The sequence below is a fragment of the Pteropus vampyrus genome, unplaced genomic scaffold, assembly GCF_000151845.1.
Source record: "Pteropus vampyrus isolate Shadow unplaced genomic scaffold, Pvam_2.0 Scaffold9, whole genome shotgun sequence".
NCBI lineage: Eukaryota > Metazoa > Chordata > Mammalia > Chiroptera > Pteropodidae > Pteropus > Pteropus vampyrus.
In genome coordinates this window covers 13,577,850-13,593,623 of record NW_011888790.1, presented here as the reverse complement: position 1 = coordinate 13,593,623, position 15,774 = coordinate 13,577,850, and the positions used below count along the sequence as shown (strand labels likewise).

Genomic DNA, 15,774 nt, shown 5'->3' with positions numbered 1-15,774 from the left:
CAATTAGGCGATCGTTTTATAAACTATATAAATGTCTAACCAATGTACTGGATACTAATAATAAAATAATAATAATAATAATTTTTTTAAATTGGGTGGAGCACACAAAAAAAATTTTACAGACTGATTTACAGATTTCATTTTCCCATGCAGCTTTGCTCTCTTTTAAAATCTGTAGTGCTCACAGTTGTACTCCTGAAGATGCTTGTCCGTGTGTTTGTCTGTGTGTATATTTGTATGTGTATATATGTACACGTGTATATGTATGTGTATGTGTATATGTGCACTTGGGTATATATGTATGTATGTATGTTTATTGTGTATACATGCATGCGCATGTGTGTGTGTGTGTGTGTGTTTAATCTTCATCCTAACAACCATCAGAATTTTTTTCTTCCTTTTGGTGCCAGAATATCAAGGGTTGAGCAGTTACTGTAAAGCATTAAAACTGAGATGTAGTGGCAGCATTTGTTTCCAGTTGTCTCCAGATCTGAAAGGTGGGCTGATCTCAACCAAATGTTAGATTTGTGATTTCTGACACTGATTTTTTTTCTAAAGCTTTTGCTCCTTTTAGGTTTTCTACACTCCTCACTTTCATGGTCACAGTTTTTTGTATTTAATACTACTCTCACAAGATGAAGTTATGTGTAACTATATATACTTTTTCCCTGTTAAACTGTGCTCTTTTATAGTGTTTGGTTATTTGATAATGTTCCTCTCTCAGATTTGCTCACATTCTACATGCTTTATCAAGTGAATCTCCTGCATACTCTTTCTTTCCTTAACAAAGTGACACTATGGAGGGACTGAGAAAAACAGTTTTTCATGAATAAATAATGATCATTTGTAATTTGCATATCAATTGTATGTATGGAAATGATGCTTCTAAATTACTTGACTGGGATTAGAAGCAGCTGATTTACCTAAGTAGTTTTAAACATGCACCAACAAACTCAAGACAGTATTAATTTATTTAGTAAACTTTTGCTTCCTAAATAATGTAAAGGAAACTTCTACCTACTGCAGAGGTAAATTATATTTTGTTGTTACTATTGTCCTTAAAAGCACATGAAGCCCTATAGCAAGATTATCAAGGGGAGAGAGAGAGGGAGAGGGTTTATTCATTGACTAAGTATTTATTTAGCACAGAATAAGACTCATCCTGCCCTTGGACAGTCTAGTGACAGCAGAATGATTATAAACTGATAAATTACAGTGCACTGAAATAGATATTAACATTTAGGCAGGAACAAAGTACTATAGAAGGGCATTATCATATTTTTCCAAGGGATAAACATGATACTTTTTATACACTTGCCACTTTTCTTTAGCAAAAGATAATGCAGTACATTTAGAACAGGAAATTAACATATTTGAAAAAAAGAAAGGGTCAGAGAGTCATAAGTTTTTTTCTGAATGTATCCCGTAGCTTATGCAGAGATATTCCATTGTTAATTAAATACCTGATCAATGTTTTTTTTTTTTTCAATGACCAAAAATGCTGATTGTAGACATATATCAAGGTAAAATTATAAGATTTTCTCACCTACTCAGCCCTCTTTTCTGGAGTAACATAGTAGAGAAACACAATGGGATTTACTGTTTCGTTTAGTTATAGCTAGAGTACATCAGTTAATGGATGGATGGCTGTATCGGAGTTTTATAAAAAGTCACATATTTCTAGGTCATATCGCTGTGGATCTCGATATGACAAGTGCGGAATACATTCCGGGTCTCTGTGTTTTAAAAGTGCCCCAATTGATTGCTAAGTACATCCAGGTTTAAGAACGACTGGTCTCAACAATAGAATAGGGAAATAGAATAGGGAAAGCCACCCATAAGATACTATTTTCTCTTTATTTTATCGTTTAAGGCTGTGGATTAGTAGGTAAGAACCTAGACTGCAAAAACAGATTTTAATTCAGTTCCATCTGCTCCACTTACTACCTGGGGACCTAAAATAAGCTTTTTAAGCTCTCCATTACTTTGCTTATAGAGCTGCTATGAGGATTAGATATAACAAACACATAGCAGCTAGCAGTGCCTTGCACTCAATAAGTGCTCAATAAATGTTAAGGTACACACATATGTATATGTATAGACACTCATACTTAATGTCAAAACACCTTAATGGGCTAAAAGCAAAACTATCATATAAACAAAATGATCAATCACCATTACTTTTGTGGGACAGGAGTAGGCCTGTCTTTGGCTATATTTGACCTTTTTGAAGTTAATAATTATAACCCACTAATAGCCCTTCACGTAGCCTCATGCTGCTCCTTCACTCACACCATTTAGAACTAGGAGTTGACAGATCTTGTGTTTGTCATTAGTTCCTATTCTTTCACATCACCTAAAAACCAACATTCTATGCTCTGAATTAGTTAACCTAGAAAAGTAGAATGAAGTTGTGGAAGAGCAGTCATCAAGAATGTTGAGTTCCAATCCAGCCTTGCACCTAGCAGGTTTATAAAATGGGACAGGTCATAGCCATTCTTGGTCTTTGTCTCCTCATATATTAGGATAGAAGGAGATAAAAGAGATTGTTTCTAAGGGCCTTTACAGGTATAATGTTCTGCATTTCTTAGCTACTTATTTGCACTAAGATATCATAATCCAATACCTTTGATAACATTTAATTCCTGATAACATCATTTGGCCTTTAATCCAAAGGAATGACTGATGTCATTTAGGAGCCTATGCATAAACGTGGATTTAGATATGCCTATAATAACTTAGAGGTTATAGCCAACTCTTGGTTATCCAACAAAGTGTTTCAGCAGTTTATCAGCAAATGGGATGAGGATTATTTCCATATAATCCCCACAGAGAAAGACCTGCATAAAGACTTGGGCATGGGCCATCTGCACTGATTGTGTACAGATAAGAAAATTCCTTCCCAGGGCAGGTATCTCTTCCATCTGAGGTCTAGCCTTAAGATATATATTTATCTTAACTGTTTACAAATAAACTATGACATTTCAAAATATTTTTTAAATATTTAACTTGAAATGATACATCCCTTCATTAAGAGAAATAGACCAAGTCAAAAGTTGGAATAAATGATAAACTTTCAGGGTTAAAGGAATAGCACCTGTTAAATGTTTGTACATCAGCATGGATACCCCACCTCAGCCTTATAGTTTGGCCTTTTTCTTATGCATGGAACAAGAACTCCTTGAAAAGGTAGTCTGCTTTTTTGTTCTTACCTTAAAAAGGAAAGAAAGGAGAGAAAACTGTCTTGTTCTTAATAAAAAGTTATACTGAAGGACTAAAAGCACTCCAGAGATAAATAATAGGTTAAGGAGACAAACATACACACTCAAAAGTATTCATAATGTAGGTAAGCCAGTGGAAAAAGAGCTGCCCAAAACAATCCTTGAGACAAAAGTTAAGAAAATTTTCTGAAAATTAAAAAACAAATTTAAGGAGTGTTTGAAATAATACATTCTACAAACATGCTTATATTTCTTCAAATCTAAGCCTTACTTCTTAGTTTCTATTATACTGTTTAACCACATAATAATTTATGTCATTGTAACAAAGCATTTTTAGGTGTAGAAAGGAAAAAATATGACACTCTGCCCAGATCTTAGGTGATCGTTCTGTGCCCTGGTGGGGAAGGCAAAGTGAAAGGTAGGTCAAACCAGGAGACCTGTTAACTCTCCTGAACCTGAAAGAGTCTGAATCATCGTCTAAACCAGAGATAGAGCATCAAGGCAAAAATTTTGGATTCAAAGACCATGGAGTCTGTTATTTATAAATTGCTGACTTTACAGGAAGAGCTGGGCTGGGCGTGCGAGAAGGTAACCCAGGCATATTTCTCTCAGCTATTCACTGTGGTGAAAGCTTGATGGTACCAGTATTAGTACCACATCCCTTCTGTGGCAACTCTAAATTGTAGGCATAGTGCCTAAATTGGGATAATGGTCCTCTAAAGGTCTGACCTAGAATTTCCAACCCTATTAAATGAAAGCAAATAGAACAAAAGCCAAAAAGAAGCTGGAGACTAATCGTCTGGCCTCGAAAACGATGAGTCATTATTATTGAAATATATAAACACCTAACTTTTAATATTAAAAAACAAATGAGAGAGAGTATGGACAACCAATCATCCAGTTTTTCTCTTAAAGGAGAGAATTCTATACGTTAACAATTCATCTTAGGGCAAATTACAAAGAAATTACAAGCTCACTGAAAGTAAAGTTTATATTATATAACATTTCTCCCATCTTTTATGATCTTCCAAAGAATTTAGTTGACTATAACTAGTAAAATAAATGCTTAATAAACATCTGTTAAGTGACCAAGTCAATGATTGAGTGAATAATTAAAAGAATGGATTAATCAATGAACAAGCCTATTTTCCTAGGCTTCAGCCACAGATAAAAATTCATTCTGCCCAACAGCTATTTATAACTCCTTGCTCTTTATTTAACCCAGACTTGGTGAAGAGTGGTTATATAAGTTGTCTCCAGGGCTTACCACGGTCATTTAGTCATTTTGTCAAATGACTAAAGCAGTGCTCTTACAGGGCACCGATGTCTGCTTCATTGCTAAATTCAAACCTTTTTTTTTTTTTCTCAGTCCATATCCACCTTGCTGAAACAGAGCAAGGTGGATATGGACTGGAACATACCTCTTAAATCTTCAAATCTGCGTAATAGTAGTTATGTGAATCTGAAGATAAAACTGAAGTGTGCCTAAAATGCAAATTATTTTATTTTGTAACACCCATTTTTAGTCCCCTTCTGTTTGGGTTGTGAAAATGTAATCTCAACTAATTTGAGATGGCCTTGTCTGCCACTTCAGGGCCACTCTTAGCTGTTCTGGCAATGTTTAATTAAGCCTATCTCAATCCCTATTTGTCATATCACACAGACGCTTCTTCTCTGAGTTTTATCTAGGAAGCAAACTAAAAATGCCTTTGTACTTCATTCCTATAAAAAAGGGGTTATGTCATCTGCTCTGGGGATCAGCTGAGAGGGAAGAAGATTGCTCACTTTTCTCAGGGACCTAAAATGTCATTACAACTTTCCAACTGGGGGAATCATTAAAAGGTTTGAGGATTTGGAGAAAAAAAGTGGCATAGATGATAGAGGCTCTCTGTTCATCTCTCTGGCGACCAAATCAAAGTTGTGATGGAAACAAGGAGCAGCAGCAAGGAAAAATCGCCTGGGATGAACAAGCCATACAACTAGGGAGAAATCTAAGAAAACGCCCTGCAACTGCAGAAGGTAGGATGGGGTGAGGATATGGGGCTGTCCGGTCTCAAGTGACTGAGTGAGAGGGAGGCTGCGGCACCCGTAGATGCCTTTTTAAAGGGGCCACATCTGCAAGTGGATTTTCGCAGTTATGGACCTGCTCACTCTGAGCACCAGTGCCTATTCAGCTGCACTCAGGGGACACCAGGGACTTAAAAGAAGACATAGTTGGAGTAAGAGCATAAGCGATACTTGCTCAGTACAGAAGTGCCAGCGGTATCCATTGTTCCCTGTTGAGCCCTCCCCTACTACCAGTGTGCTGGACACTGCACCACCATAGCCATACTGGATAACAGAGGTTGCTCTGCCCAGAGGATTCCCTGAAACCTCGCCTCCCCCAACTCGGGCCCCACGCAAGCCACATCCAGGTGTATCCTCAGCATGCTCCTTGCTGAGCAGCGCCTAGACTCACACTGGAGGAGGCAGCTGGCCTCAGTTTCTGGTGTGGCCTTTTGAGGCAAGTATAAGCACAACATCTGTGGATTGCTTGCTGAATCTTAACAGGTGGCCCTGGAGGGGTAGAGGCTCGGGCTAAATTTGGCCTGCAGCTGAATCCCTCTCAGGACTGTGCCACTGGACACCTACTTCACAAATCTACACTAGTAAGACCAAGAGACATAGGAGCTTTGCTTAGTACATAGAAACAGACACAGAAAGGCAGCCAAAATGGGAAGACAAAGCAGAAACCATATGAGAGAACAGAACAGAAATCCAGAAAATGAAGGGGTTGGAGAAAGATATTGCTTGGATGGACCTAGAAGGTATTTAAGTCAGATAGAGAAAGATAAACACTATATGATTTCACTTATGTGTGGTATCTACGCAACAAAAAAGACAAACTAATCAAAAACAGACTCACAAATATAGTGGACAATTTGGTGACGGACAGAGGGGAGAGGGGTTTGGGGCCTGGGAGAATGGAGTGAAGGGTTAAAGAAGTACAAATTAGTAGCTGATGGATGGTCACAGGGATGGGGAGCACAGCACAGAGAATACAGTTAGCATTAATACATTGGCTTGGTGGAGGGTCAAGGGAGGAAGGGAGCAACTGGGCAGATCATTTTACGAACTATACGGATGTCTAACCAATGTACTGAATACTCGAAACTAATTTACAAAAAAAAAGGTTTGGGAGAGGTCTCTTTGTGTTTTCTTAGATAGTTTCCCCACTATTGTCTATGCCATGGTTTTCAAATGAATATTTTGAAACTCAGAAGTCAAGACTTGATTTGTTTTTTGCTTTCTGTTGCATTATAAGTATTTTATAAGTACGTGTACATCTTTTATTACATCTTTTGTAAATTTCTCTGAAAGTCAAACTATTCATTATAAAGGGTTTGTTCAATGTATAATAGTAGTGCCCTCCAGAAAAATAGTGCCAATTTCTGTTAAGTAATTATTAGTGTATAAGAGTCTCATTTTCCTATATCCTTATCAATATACTATACTTAAAAATTCATACTTAACATTTTTAAATTAAAAATGAAATATTTTGTGTTTATTTATATTTATTTGATTACTAGGGAGCTTGAACATTTTTCATAGATTCATTGGACATTTTTAAAATTATTATTTGCCCATAAATTCACTTGCCCATTTTGCTTAGATATTTATTGTCTTATAAGAGCTTTTCATTTGAAGAATATTAATAAATTGAGTGTCATATTGAAAATATGTTTTCTGGTTATTTTTATGGTGTGTGAAAAATAGAAACTCATGATTTTTAAATCTGATTTTGTGATTGTTTTCCTTTGGTATTTTTACTTAAGAATTACTTTTTCATTGCTAGATGATTAATGTTCACCTATGTTGTATTTAAGTTGTTTTATGGTTTCATTTTTACATTTAAATTTTTAATCAATTTGTTATATTTAACATTGGCTAGGAGGTTGGAGTCTACATTATTTTGTGTCATTTTATTATTATTTGTTCCAGTATCATTATTTAATAATTATTTTCTCCTTTGGTCTAAATTCCATACTTATTGTATAAATAAAATTTACATATATTGGATCTGTTTCTGGACACTGTATTTTTCTGTCTCTTACTATGTCAATATGATACTCATTTACTTATTGTAGATTCTTAATAAATTTTAATATCTAATAAGGAAAATCACCATTTATGACTATTCTTAAAAAATTTTTTTCAAATTTTTCCAAAATAGTGTATTTGTTCTTCCAGATCAAATTTAGAAATTCCATTCTAAATGTTAGCGTTGTTTTTCAGGTCTGCGTTATTTCTCACTCTCCTAACTCGAAGCCCTATTCAATCCATTCTGTACCGTAGTGCAGCCTACCCTGCTTACAGGGCAACTGCAAAAGTGACAAATAATGATGATGGCAATAAATCCCATTTGCCAGACTTTCTTGAAATTTCACAGTCTGAGATTTTAATATGATACTAATTTCAGATTTGTCTTTCAGGAAAAAGAACATGGAAGCTGTCCCTTTTAAGAAATGTCACTGTCTTTTCAGAGCGTGGAAGGAGAACACCATGAGAAAGCTGTGGAACTACTCAAGGCTGCTAAGGACAGCGTCAAACTGGTGGTTAGATACACACCGAAAGTCCTGGAAGAAATGGAGGCTCGCTTTGAAAAGCTACGGACGGCCCGGCGTCGGCAGCAGCAGCAGTTGCTAATTCAGCAGCAGCAACAGCAGCAGCAACAAACACAGCAAAACCACATGTCATAGGTGAGAAGTGCCTTCTTCTATTCAAAGAATAAAAGAAGTAAAAAAGAAATGAAACAAATAAACAACAACAATCTCAGAAAATGTAAACACGATAGTTGCTTATTTCCTGTGTGATTCAGCCATATTCCTTACAAATGTAAGATATTTTAGAAAATAATGTATTTTGAGAGGGCCATGTACAGACTACTGAAGACCTTTATAAAATTGGATAAATGCAGCCTTTGTGCAAACCCACATCTTCAGGCTTATAGCTATATAACAAGAGTCGGGGCTGGCTTTCAGCTGTCACTCACTTCCTTGGCCAGTGGCCTTTGCATAGTGTACAAACTAAACAATCATATAGTGCTAATTCTGAGAAGATCCCCTTTAGAATACTGAAATGCTGTATTTTCAGTATTCACTGAAAAGAATGAAGAAGAGACCTGTCAGTGTCCATGCTCTGAGATTTTGAATTTCTCACTTAGAATGTGTCTAACATGCACCTGCCTTTTTCTAAATTCCACTTTGTGGCAAAGAATGCTAAATCAGGTTTTGCTATATATTTTAAAGAAAATTCAAGAAAAAAAAAAAATTAAGAGTAAGAATCACCATCTTTGAAATGCCCGCTGTGTGCTAGGCCCTTCTCACATATTATTCTTAATCTTCAGAAAAATCCTTCAAGTTAAGTATTACTAAAACCCCATTTTTCAGATGAGCTATATGAAGCTGCATTTGCTTTGGTGGATTTCTCATAATCACGCAAGTAGCGCAGAATTATTTTCCTTCTTACTCTACCAAGTATTTCGTCTGCCAATGGCAGATATTTAGAAGTTACATAAATTTATTTTGCTATCCTTTGGAAGAAACATTTTATATTGTTAGATACTGCTACACTATGATGTCTGCAAATGTGTATTTGAAATGAGGTTCAAATGTTCTTGGAAAAATGACAGTGGGTAAAGTGTGATTTTAACTCATTCACTATCAGATTATAATATATACAGCGAGAAACATGGGATGTAACATGAGACTTTCAATTTTTTGTGACACTTATGAAAAGGAGATGCTATATGGGGAAGTAAAAAGAGTATGGGATTTGTCCTCAGAGAGTCTTGGGAATTCAACAATCTTTCTTTTATAGCCTGCTAATTTTATTACGTATACACCTTAGTTTGGTGTCTTTATCTAAAACTCCATTCCATTCTAAAAACTACATTTATTCAACAGCATTTATTTGGCGCTACAATGGGCCAGGTACTTACTATTCAGTGGGCTGTAGAAACAGCACGAGCATGGTGCTAACATTCCTGTTGAAGCAGATAGTTAATAAACAATTAAGTAAAAATATCCTACTGAGATCAGGACTTTACAAAGTTAAAATAGGGTGCTTTGATAGAGACTCAGTGATGAGAGAAGACCTCTCAAAGGATTGATATTTAAGCTGAGACTGAATGTCAAGGAGAAGCAGGAAATGAGCATAAGAGGAGAAAATAGCTGTAAGGAAGACGAGCTATTTTATGTTTGAGGAACAGAAGGAAAGCTGAGGTAGTTAGGAAATAATGAGTGAAGAAGGACAGTGAGATGGATGGGGGGCCAGGTCACCCAGAACTTTTTAAACCACTGAAGTAAGTTAGATTTTATTGGAATAGAAGCCTCTGAAGATTTTTAAGCAAGGGAGTGACATGACCTAATTTATGTATTTAAAAAGATCACTCTGGCTGTTGTCGAGAAATAGATTATCACAGGTAAGAGTGAAAACAGAGACCAATTAGGAGACTATTATTTGGTAGACCAGGCAAGAGCTATGGTGGCTTGGACTAAGATGGTATTGTTGAGATAGGTGCATATGGACAAGTCATTTTGTCCGTATCCTTCTCCTCTCTTATCCATTTAGAATGTAAAGGTATTTTATATTCGTACTTTCAGAATCTTTCAATGGTCTTTTCGCTAATAATAAAAATCCACTATACTTTAGTCAAACATTGACACTCTTCCCACTAACTCATTTTTTCCTTCCATCCTCAATATTACAGACTTGTTTCAATTCTCTTAATTGATATACCACACTGACCCATAGTAAACTTTTTCTCTTTTGAAAGAAATATGTTGCAATTCAAACTCCTGAAGTCTTACTAAAAGCTTCCAATGTTACGCTCATTCAGTCACTTTTTGAAGTATACAACTTGACCATATATACTTGCTGGGCCATACACTCAATTCCATTTCTCTGTGCCGTCAGCCTTCATTAAATCACTTCAGAATTTCCTATTGTCTCATTACCAAAAAATAACATTTTAAATAAAAGGCATTTACAAACTATGTTTTTTCTTGCACAGAATATAGTAAAGCTTTATTTAAGCGAACATGAAAGTTATATTTATGCCTGCCAAGATGATTCTTGCAGTCAACATGATTATGCCCCTTGAGAACTATAGTGCCCATTTCAAGTACAAGCAAAATACACCCAAGTAATGTCACCCATGGATTTTATGGTGAATTCAGTCAAAGAGACCTACATTAGCTCTCGTTCAACTTTTAATTAATTAGATTTTTAAGGATTAAATGGAATTTGTTACACTTGCTAACTCATACTATGATTGCTTTTGTGAAGAGATTTGAAGATAATTTGACCTATTTCTTTGAAAAGATCTTTGATTTCTTAAGTTTGACAAGTCAAGCAAAACAGGTAAAATAAAATACTTGTCAGATATTCTCTTATTGTTTATCACATAAAATATAATTTCTATTCTCTAAATTAGAAAAAAACACACTTTTTTAAATTTGAGATTGTATACATTAGGAAGTAATTAGCAAAGGTGAATTCTGAATACAAGTGGAAAGTAGATTGAATGCAGATAGCATGTAGAGAAAATCTTATGCCTACTTCTAATTTTAAACTCTCAAGTCCCCTCACTTCCATGTCTCGCTGCCAAGAAGAGATTACATTTTTTAAAATGTAGTAGATATGATCACTATATGATTATATTATAGAAACCTAAACAGAGAATATGAATATATATTTTTTATGCTCTACTCACTTTTTTTGAGAGTGTTATGTTTGTTCAGCTTCAAACATCTCATGTTTTAAAGTGTGACTTTATATATATCTATATTTCACCGAGATTCTCAAAGAATAAAAGTAGGAACGAAGGAAGAGGAATACTTCCTGAGATGTCAATATTCTGAGGAAGTCCAGACGAAAAGCCTATTTCTCTGACCTCTTATTGCTGGATCTAGGGTGGAGAATTCATTTATATTCATAACCAGGCTGGACCTTAGCAGATTTACAAAGTAGCTGGTGTTTGCCAGTAGCTTCACTTTCTTTTTCCTCCTGCTCTTCGGGCCCCTGTTTTCTTTATTTTGTCCACTACTGACTGTTCTATACCTTTTACTACCACTGTCACAGCCATGGCCTAATGATCTGATCCAGGAAACCACCGACAGAATAGCCAGCCCAGTTACTTAGAGGACTAGGTCTCAGACGATGACTGATAATACTGAATCTAAGGAACCCAGAGTTACCAAGCTGAAAACTGGACCAGAAATAATAATCATAATGCTGCATAAAATTTAATAAACTATTAAGGTGTGATTAAAGTTCTTTTAAAAGCTTCATATATATTAAACTGCTTAATCTTCAAAATAATTCTGTATTAGGTACTACTTTTAATCTCATTTTAAAGAAGGAAACTGAGTCGTAAGATTTTTAAGTTTACACGTTTCACAGCTAGTAAATGATTGGGGCAGTGATTCAAACCCAGAAACATGAGCTTCAAAGCCTCTTTCTTTCAACCACTATACTACACTGCCTCTTTCTCCAGTGCCATCTGCCCTTATAGTCCCCTATTCCGCCTCACAGACACAGTCACGTGAGCTTTCCAGAGATCCATTCCCACGCTGCTTAGAGTTGGAGTTATCTAATTCACCGTCACTGCTTAACTCTAAAACAGTACCCCATATTTCAGTACTTCATCATCATGGCTGTATTAGTTTTCTATGACTGCCCTAAAAATTACCACAAATTCTGTGACTTTAAAGAATGAATTTATTAATTCGTAATTACGTAGGACAGAAGTTTTTAACACAGTCTCATTGGGCTTTAGGAGGCTCTAAGGGAAAAATCATTTCCTTGCCTTTTCCAGCTTCTAGAGGCCGCTCGCATTCCTTGCCAAGTGGCTCCACTGTCCATCTTCAAAATCAGTGATGGTGGCCGCGTCTTCACGTTGGATTATTCTGCCCTCTGCTTCCATCATCGCATCTCCTTCCCTGATTCTTTCTTCTCCTTCTCTTGTCCACCTTTCATTGCACTGGGCCCACCTGGACAATTCAGGATAATCTTCTTGTTTTAATATCAGTTGTTTAGCAACCGTAATTCCATCTACAACTTTAATTTCTCTTCATTGTGGAAGCTAATATGTTTATAGGTTCTGGAGATTAGGACATCGACATATTTGGGGTCCATTATTCTGGCTACCACCATGACTATTTTAAAAGTTAGCAAAGCAATTTGATCACTAACATGTACACTAATATGGAAAAGAGGCTTTTATTTATTGTTTAATCACTAACTTGTTGAATTGTAAATCATGGGAATGAAAGAAATAATGAGAACATTTGGGGTAGATGGTTCTTCCCAATATGTATTTCAGTGACCCACATTTTGGATGGCCGGTGCTCCCTCAGCTGCTGGCATGTCCCTTGGGCCTATTCCCCATCTGGATGAGGAGATCCAAGACTCTTACTAAATTCATTTGTTCTGAATTCCCTTGGCACATGTAACTATATGATAGATTAATTCATTAAAAACTCAGTCTCCATATCTCTGTAACTTAATAGCAAGGGGACCTGTAGGAAGTTATTTAATCTAAGGTTCAGTAGGGTTCTCTTGTGGACATTAAATAAGAAAAAAATGTAAAACTCTTAATAAAATATGTGGCAATTAGTGAGCACTCAACTGTAGTGTAGTAGTAGTAGCGGCAGCAGTTGTCCTTTTGTAGTTGTTAAAATGTTAATGACGGATGTAATATGTAGTATCTTGTTAGGTGTCTCCTGAAGAAGCACGGTGGCCTCATTCATGGCTTTTGGTTCCATCCTGTGGACCCCCAAGGACTTTTAGGCACATCTCTAGAAAGCACAGCAGCTGGAGAGTACGATGACCCCCCTGCATTCATATCAACCAGAGTGATTTGTTAAAATCTGTTTTGTATGTGGTGCTCTGAATTTATTGGAATAAAAATATCTTCAGCTTTAAAAGTAAAAAATTAAAAACCACCTGTTTCTGAAAGAAGTAACTCCATAATGATAGAAGAGTGACAGGTCTTGGGGGAATGTTTTAGAGAGGCTGTTTCTCCAAATCTGACCATATGGGAAGCTGCCTACTCTGTTCTACTCGGTATCAGACTGACCTTGTGGGAGAAGAAAGGGGCCTGATATCTGCTTCAGAGAAGGAATATCGGTGATTCCGGCCTGTCAGAGAGGCTTTGATGGCTTGTACGGCAACAAAAGCGCTCTTAACCGCCCTAAGTCATAACATAAAGGTTATCTATTCTTTGCCTTCATGAAGAAAAATAGAGTTATCTGGAATTGGGAGGAAGAAATGTTTTTAACATTTGAAAGGTTTCCAAACTGGTGTCCTTTATTTCATTTTAGGGAATAACTGTCTTTTCCATCCTCATTCGAAAATTACTTCCTTTGCAAACATCAGTTTTTTTCATATGTAGAAGATTGTGCATGAATGATAGTGCTCAAAATAATCCTTGCCATTCTCACATAGCACATGCTCTTTTGTTATTTTTAGCATATTGTAGTTGACAAATGAATACTGATCACTGAATTCTCTTCACTCTTCCCCTTTCAGGTCCTTGAGGAAAAGCTACTTGATCAAACAACTGATAGTCACAAATTTGAAACCGTGCTTCTGAATCCCAGCACATATTAAAAAGAAAAGACAATACTGATAATTATACCTGTCAAGAAGCTGTGAACACGTGGTGTATAAATTCTTTACTAAGGCACCTTCTTTCTCTGGGGCTGAACCCCCACTGCTCAAGGCTCTTTACACACACAGACCTTCCATTCACTGCAGTGGGCATTCTCTGTGTGTCAACGGAGAGTTTTCCAGTCTGCAGACTGAAACAGTATAAGAATAAAGTCTATGACTTTCAGATAAATCACCAGGGCAAGATTAAGTGAATCTTGGGTCTATAGCTTTTCCAGAGATTACAAACACCTCATTAGGCTGTAGTTCAAACTGCATCAGTTCAATAATGTCACCACTTCAAAGAAACCTACTCGTTGCCCCTCGCCCTGACTTGTTCCACATCCACGTTGCTGAGTTGTCCGAATTAGAAATTCCAGTTAAATGCAAATTTGACCTATATTCCCTTCTTGAAAAACAAGTTATTATACTATGTTTATACTCTATTCAGGTTCTCGAAGCAATTGGCTTTTTATTTTCTGTTTCCATGAATTTTATTATGCATTAATAGAGTGGGGCAATTATAGCTCAACTTTTAGTTTGCTGGAAGCAAGGATAGAGAACTCTAGTACTGTATTTTTTTTTTAATTTAAGTATCACTTATATCTATTACTATTAATTCTAACAGAATATAATGTATATTTATTCCACAAAATATATATTATCAGAGTGTATTTGTTACAGACTTAGGTTTTTCCTTACCAATGTTATGAATCTGGTAAGGGAATACTAGCAAAGGACCTAGCTTCATAAACCGGTCCTCCCATGATATTTATATATAACCCTGCTCTCAATATTTTTTTTAAGTTTTATATTTTTGATTGATAAACTCTGGAGAAATCTAAATCTTTTTATGTACACTGATGTGCTATTATAGAAATCTATTTAAAATTTAAAGCTTAGGGCTTTAAAAAACTAAATTATAATACTTGTGCATATATGTACAAATATGTATGTCATACAAAGTTTAGATCAGTTTTCCCAAATATAAACTGGATATTTTTGGCAATCAAAGGTCAAAGTATTATTCCTTTTTAAATTAGGCATATATAAACCATGATAGTAAAATTGTGAATGAAAATATGCTACTATTTCTAAAGGAAAAAGATACCAACTTCATTATGCATTTTCATGTAGGTAAAGAGACAATGAGATGTCATCTTTCAGAAAGTATCATTTACTGGAAAACGATCTGCTAGAGCCACCTATACAGATTATAACTTTTGACTTATGGAAAATTGAGCTGCCTAAGTCTGATTTTACTCTATGGGATGAATAGGAAGCAATAATTATTTGGGCACTTAAATACCTTACACACACAAGTGTACCTGAAAAAAGAATAAATGTCCAGTTGAAACATTTTAGATAGATCATTAAAACCGAGGCAAGTACTTGAATATCCCCTTTTCTCAAATGCAGAAGTTGATTCCCCAAGATACAATAAATTTCACATTTCAGATAATCCCCCAAATTAAAATTTTATAAAGCTCAGTTTAGGAATAGTTTTCTTGAAAACAAAATACAACCAATCAGAATTACCCAGCACCCTTTAGTTTGCCCTGTCGGGTGGTCTTATTGTCAATGCCAAGTCTGCCTACTCTTCACAGCCCATCACCCAGCAGAATGCAAACAGCAAGAAAAGTAGAGGTTCACCAGTTTCAACTATGTTCTGCTGTAGTAACAGATTCCCATCCTCGAAAACATCATTTTTTTACTAGAGAGAACTGTGGGGGCTGGCAAGGGTGAGTACTCCGAATGTTACATAAAATAGGTTTACAAAAGAGAGAAGCATGACTAAAGGAATGAATGGAGACTACTTGAGTATTATTACTCAATTTGAAGAGATAGTTCTCGGTTT

The 15,774-nt window shown here is 35.9% G+C and overlaps 1 protein-coding gene across 1 annotated transcript in view; it reads left to right on the top strand.

Moving 5' to 3' along the window:
- The window catches only part of LIN7A (lin-7 homolog A, crumbs cell polarity complex component), a 124,708-nt gene extending 109,247 nt beyond the window's left edge, over positions 1 to 15,461 (top strand). Inside the window, exons 5-6 of the mRNA XM_011374844.2 lie at positions 7,745 to 7,960; positions 13,797 to 15,461. Of these exons, the coding sequence (XP_011373146.1) occupies positions 7,745 to 7,960 (216 nt within the window). The 3' untranslated portion in view covers positions 13,797 to 15,461. The remainder of the gene's footprint in view (positions 1 to 7,744; positions 7,961 to 13,796) is intronic.
- Positions 15,462 to 15,774: the final 313 nt, after the last annotated feature.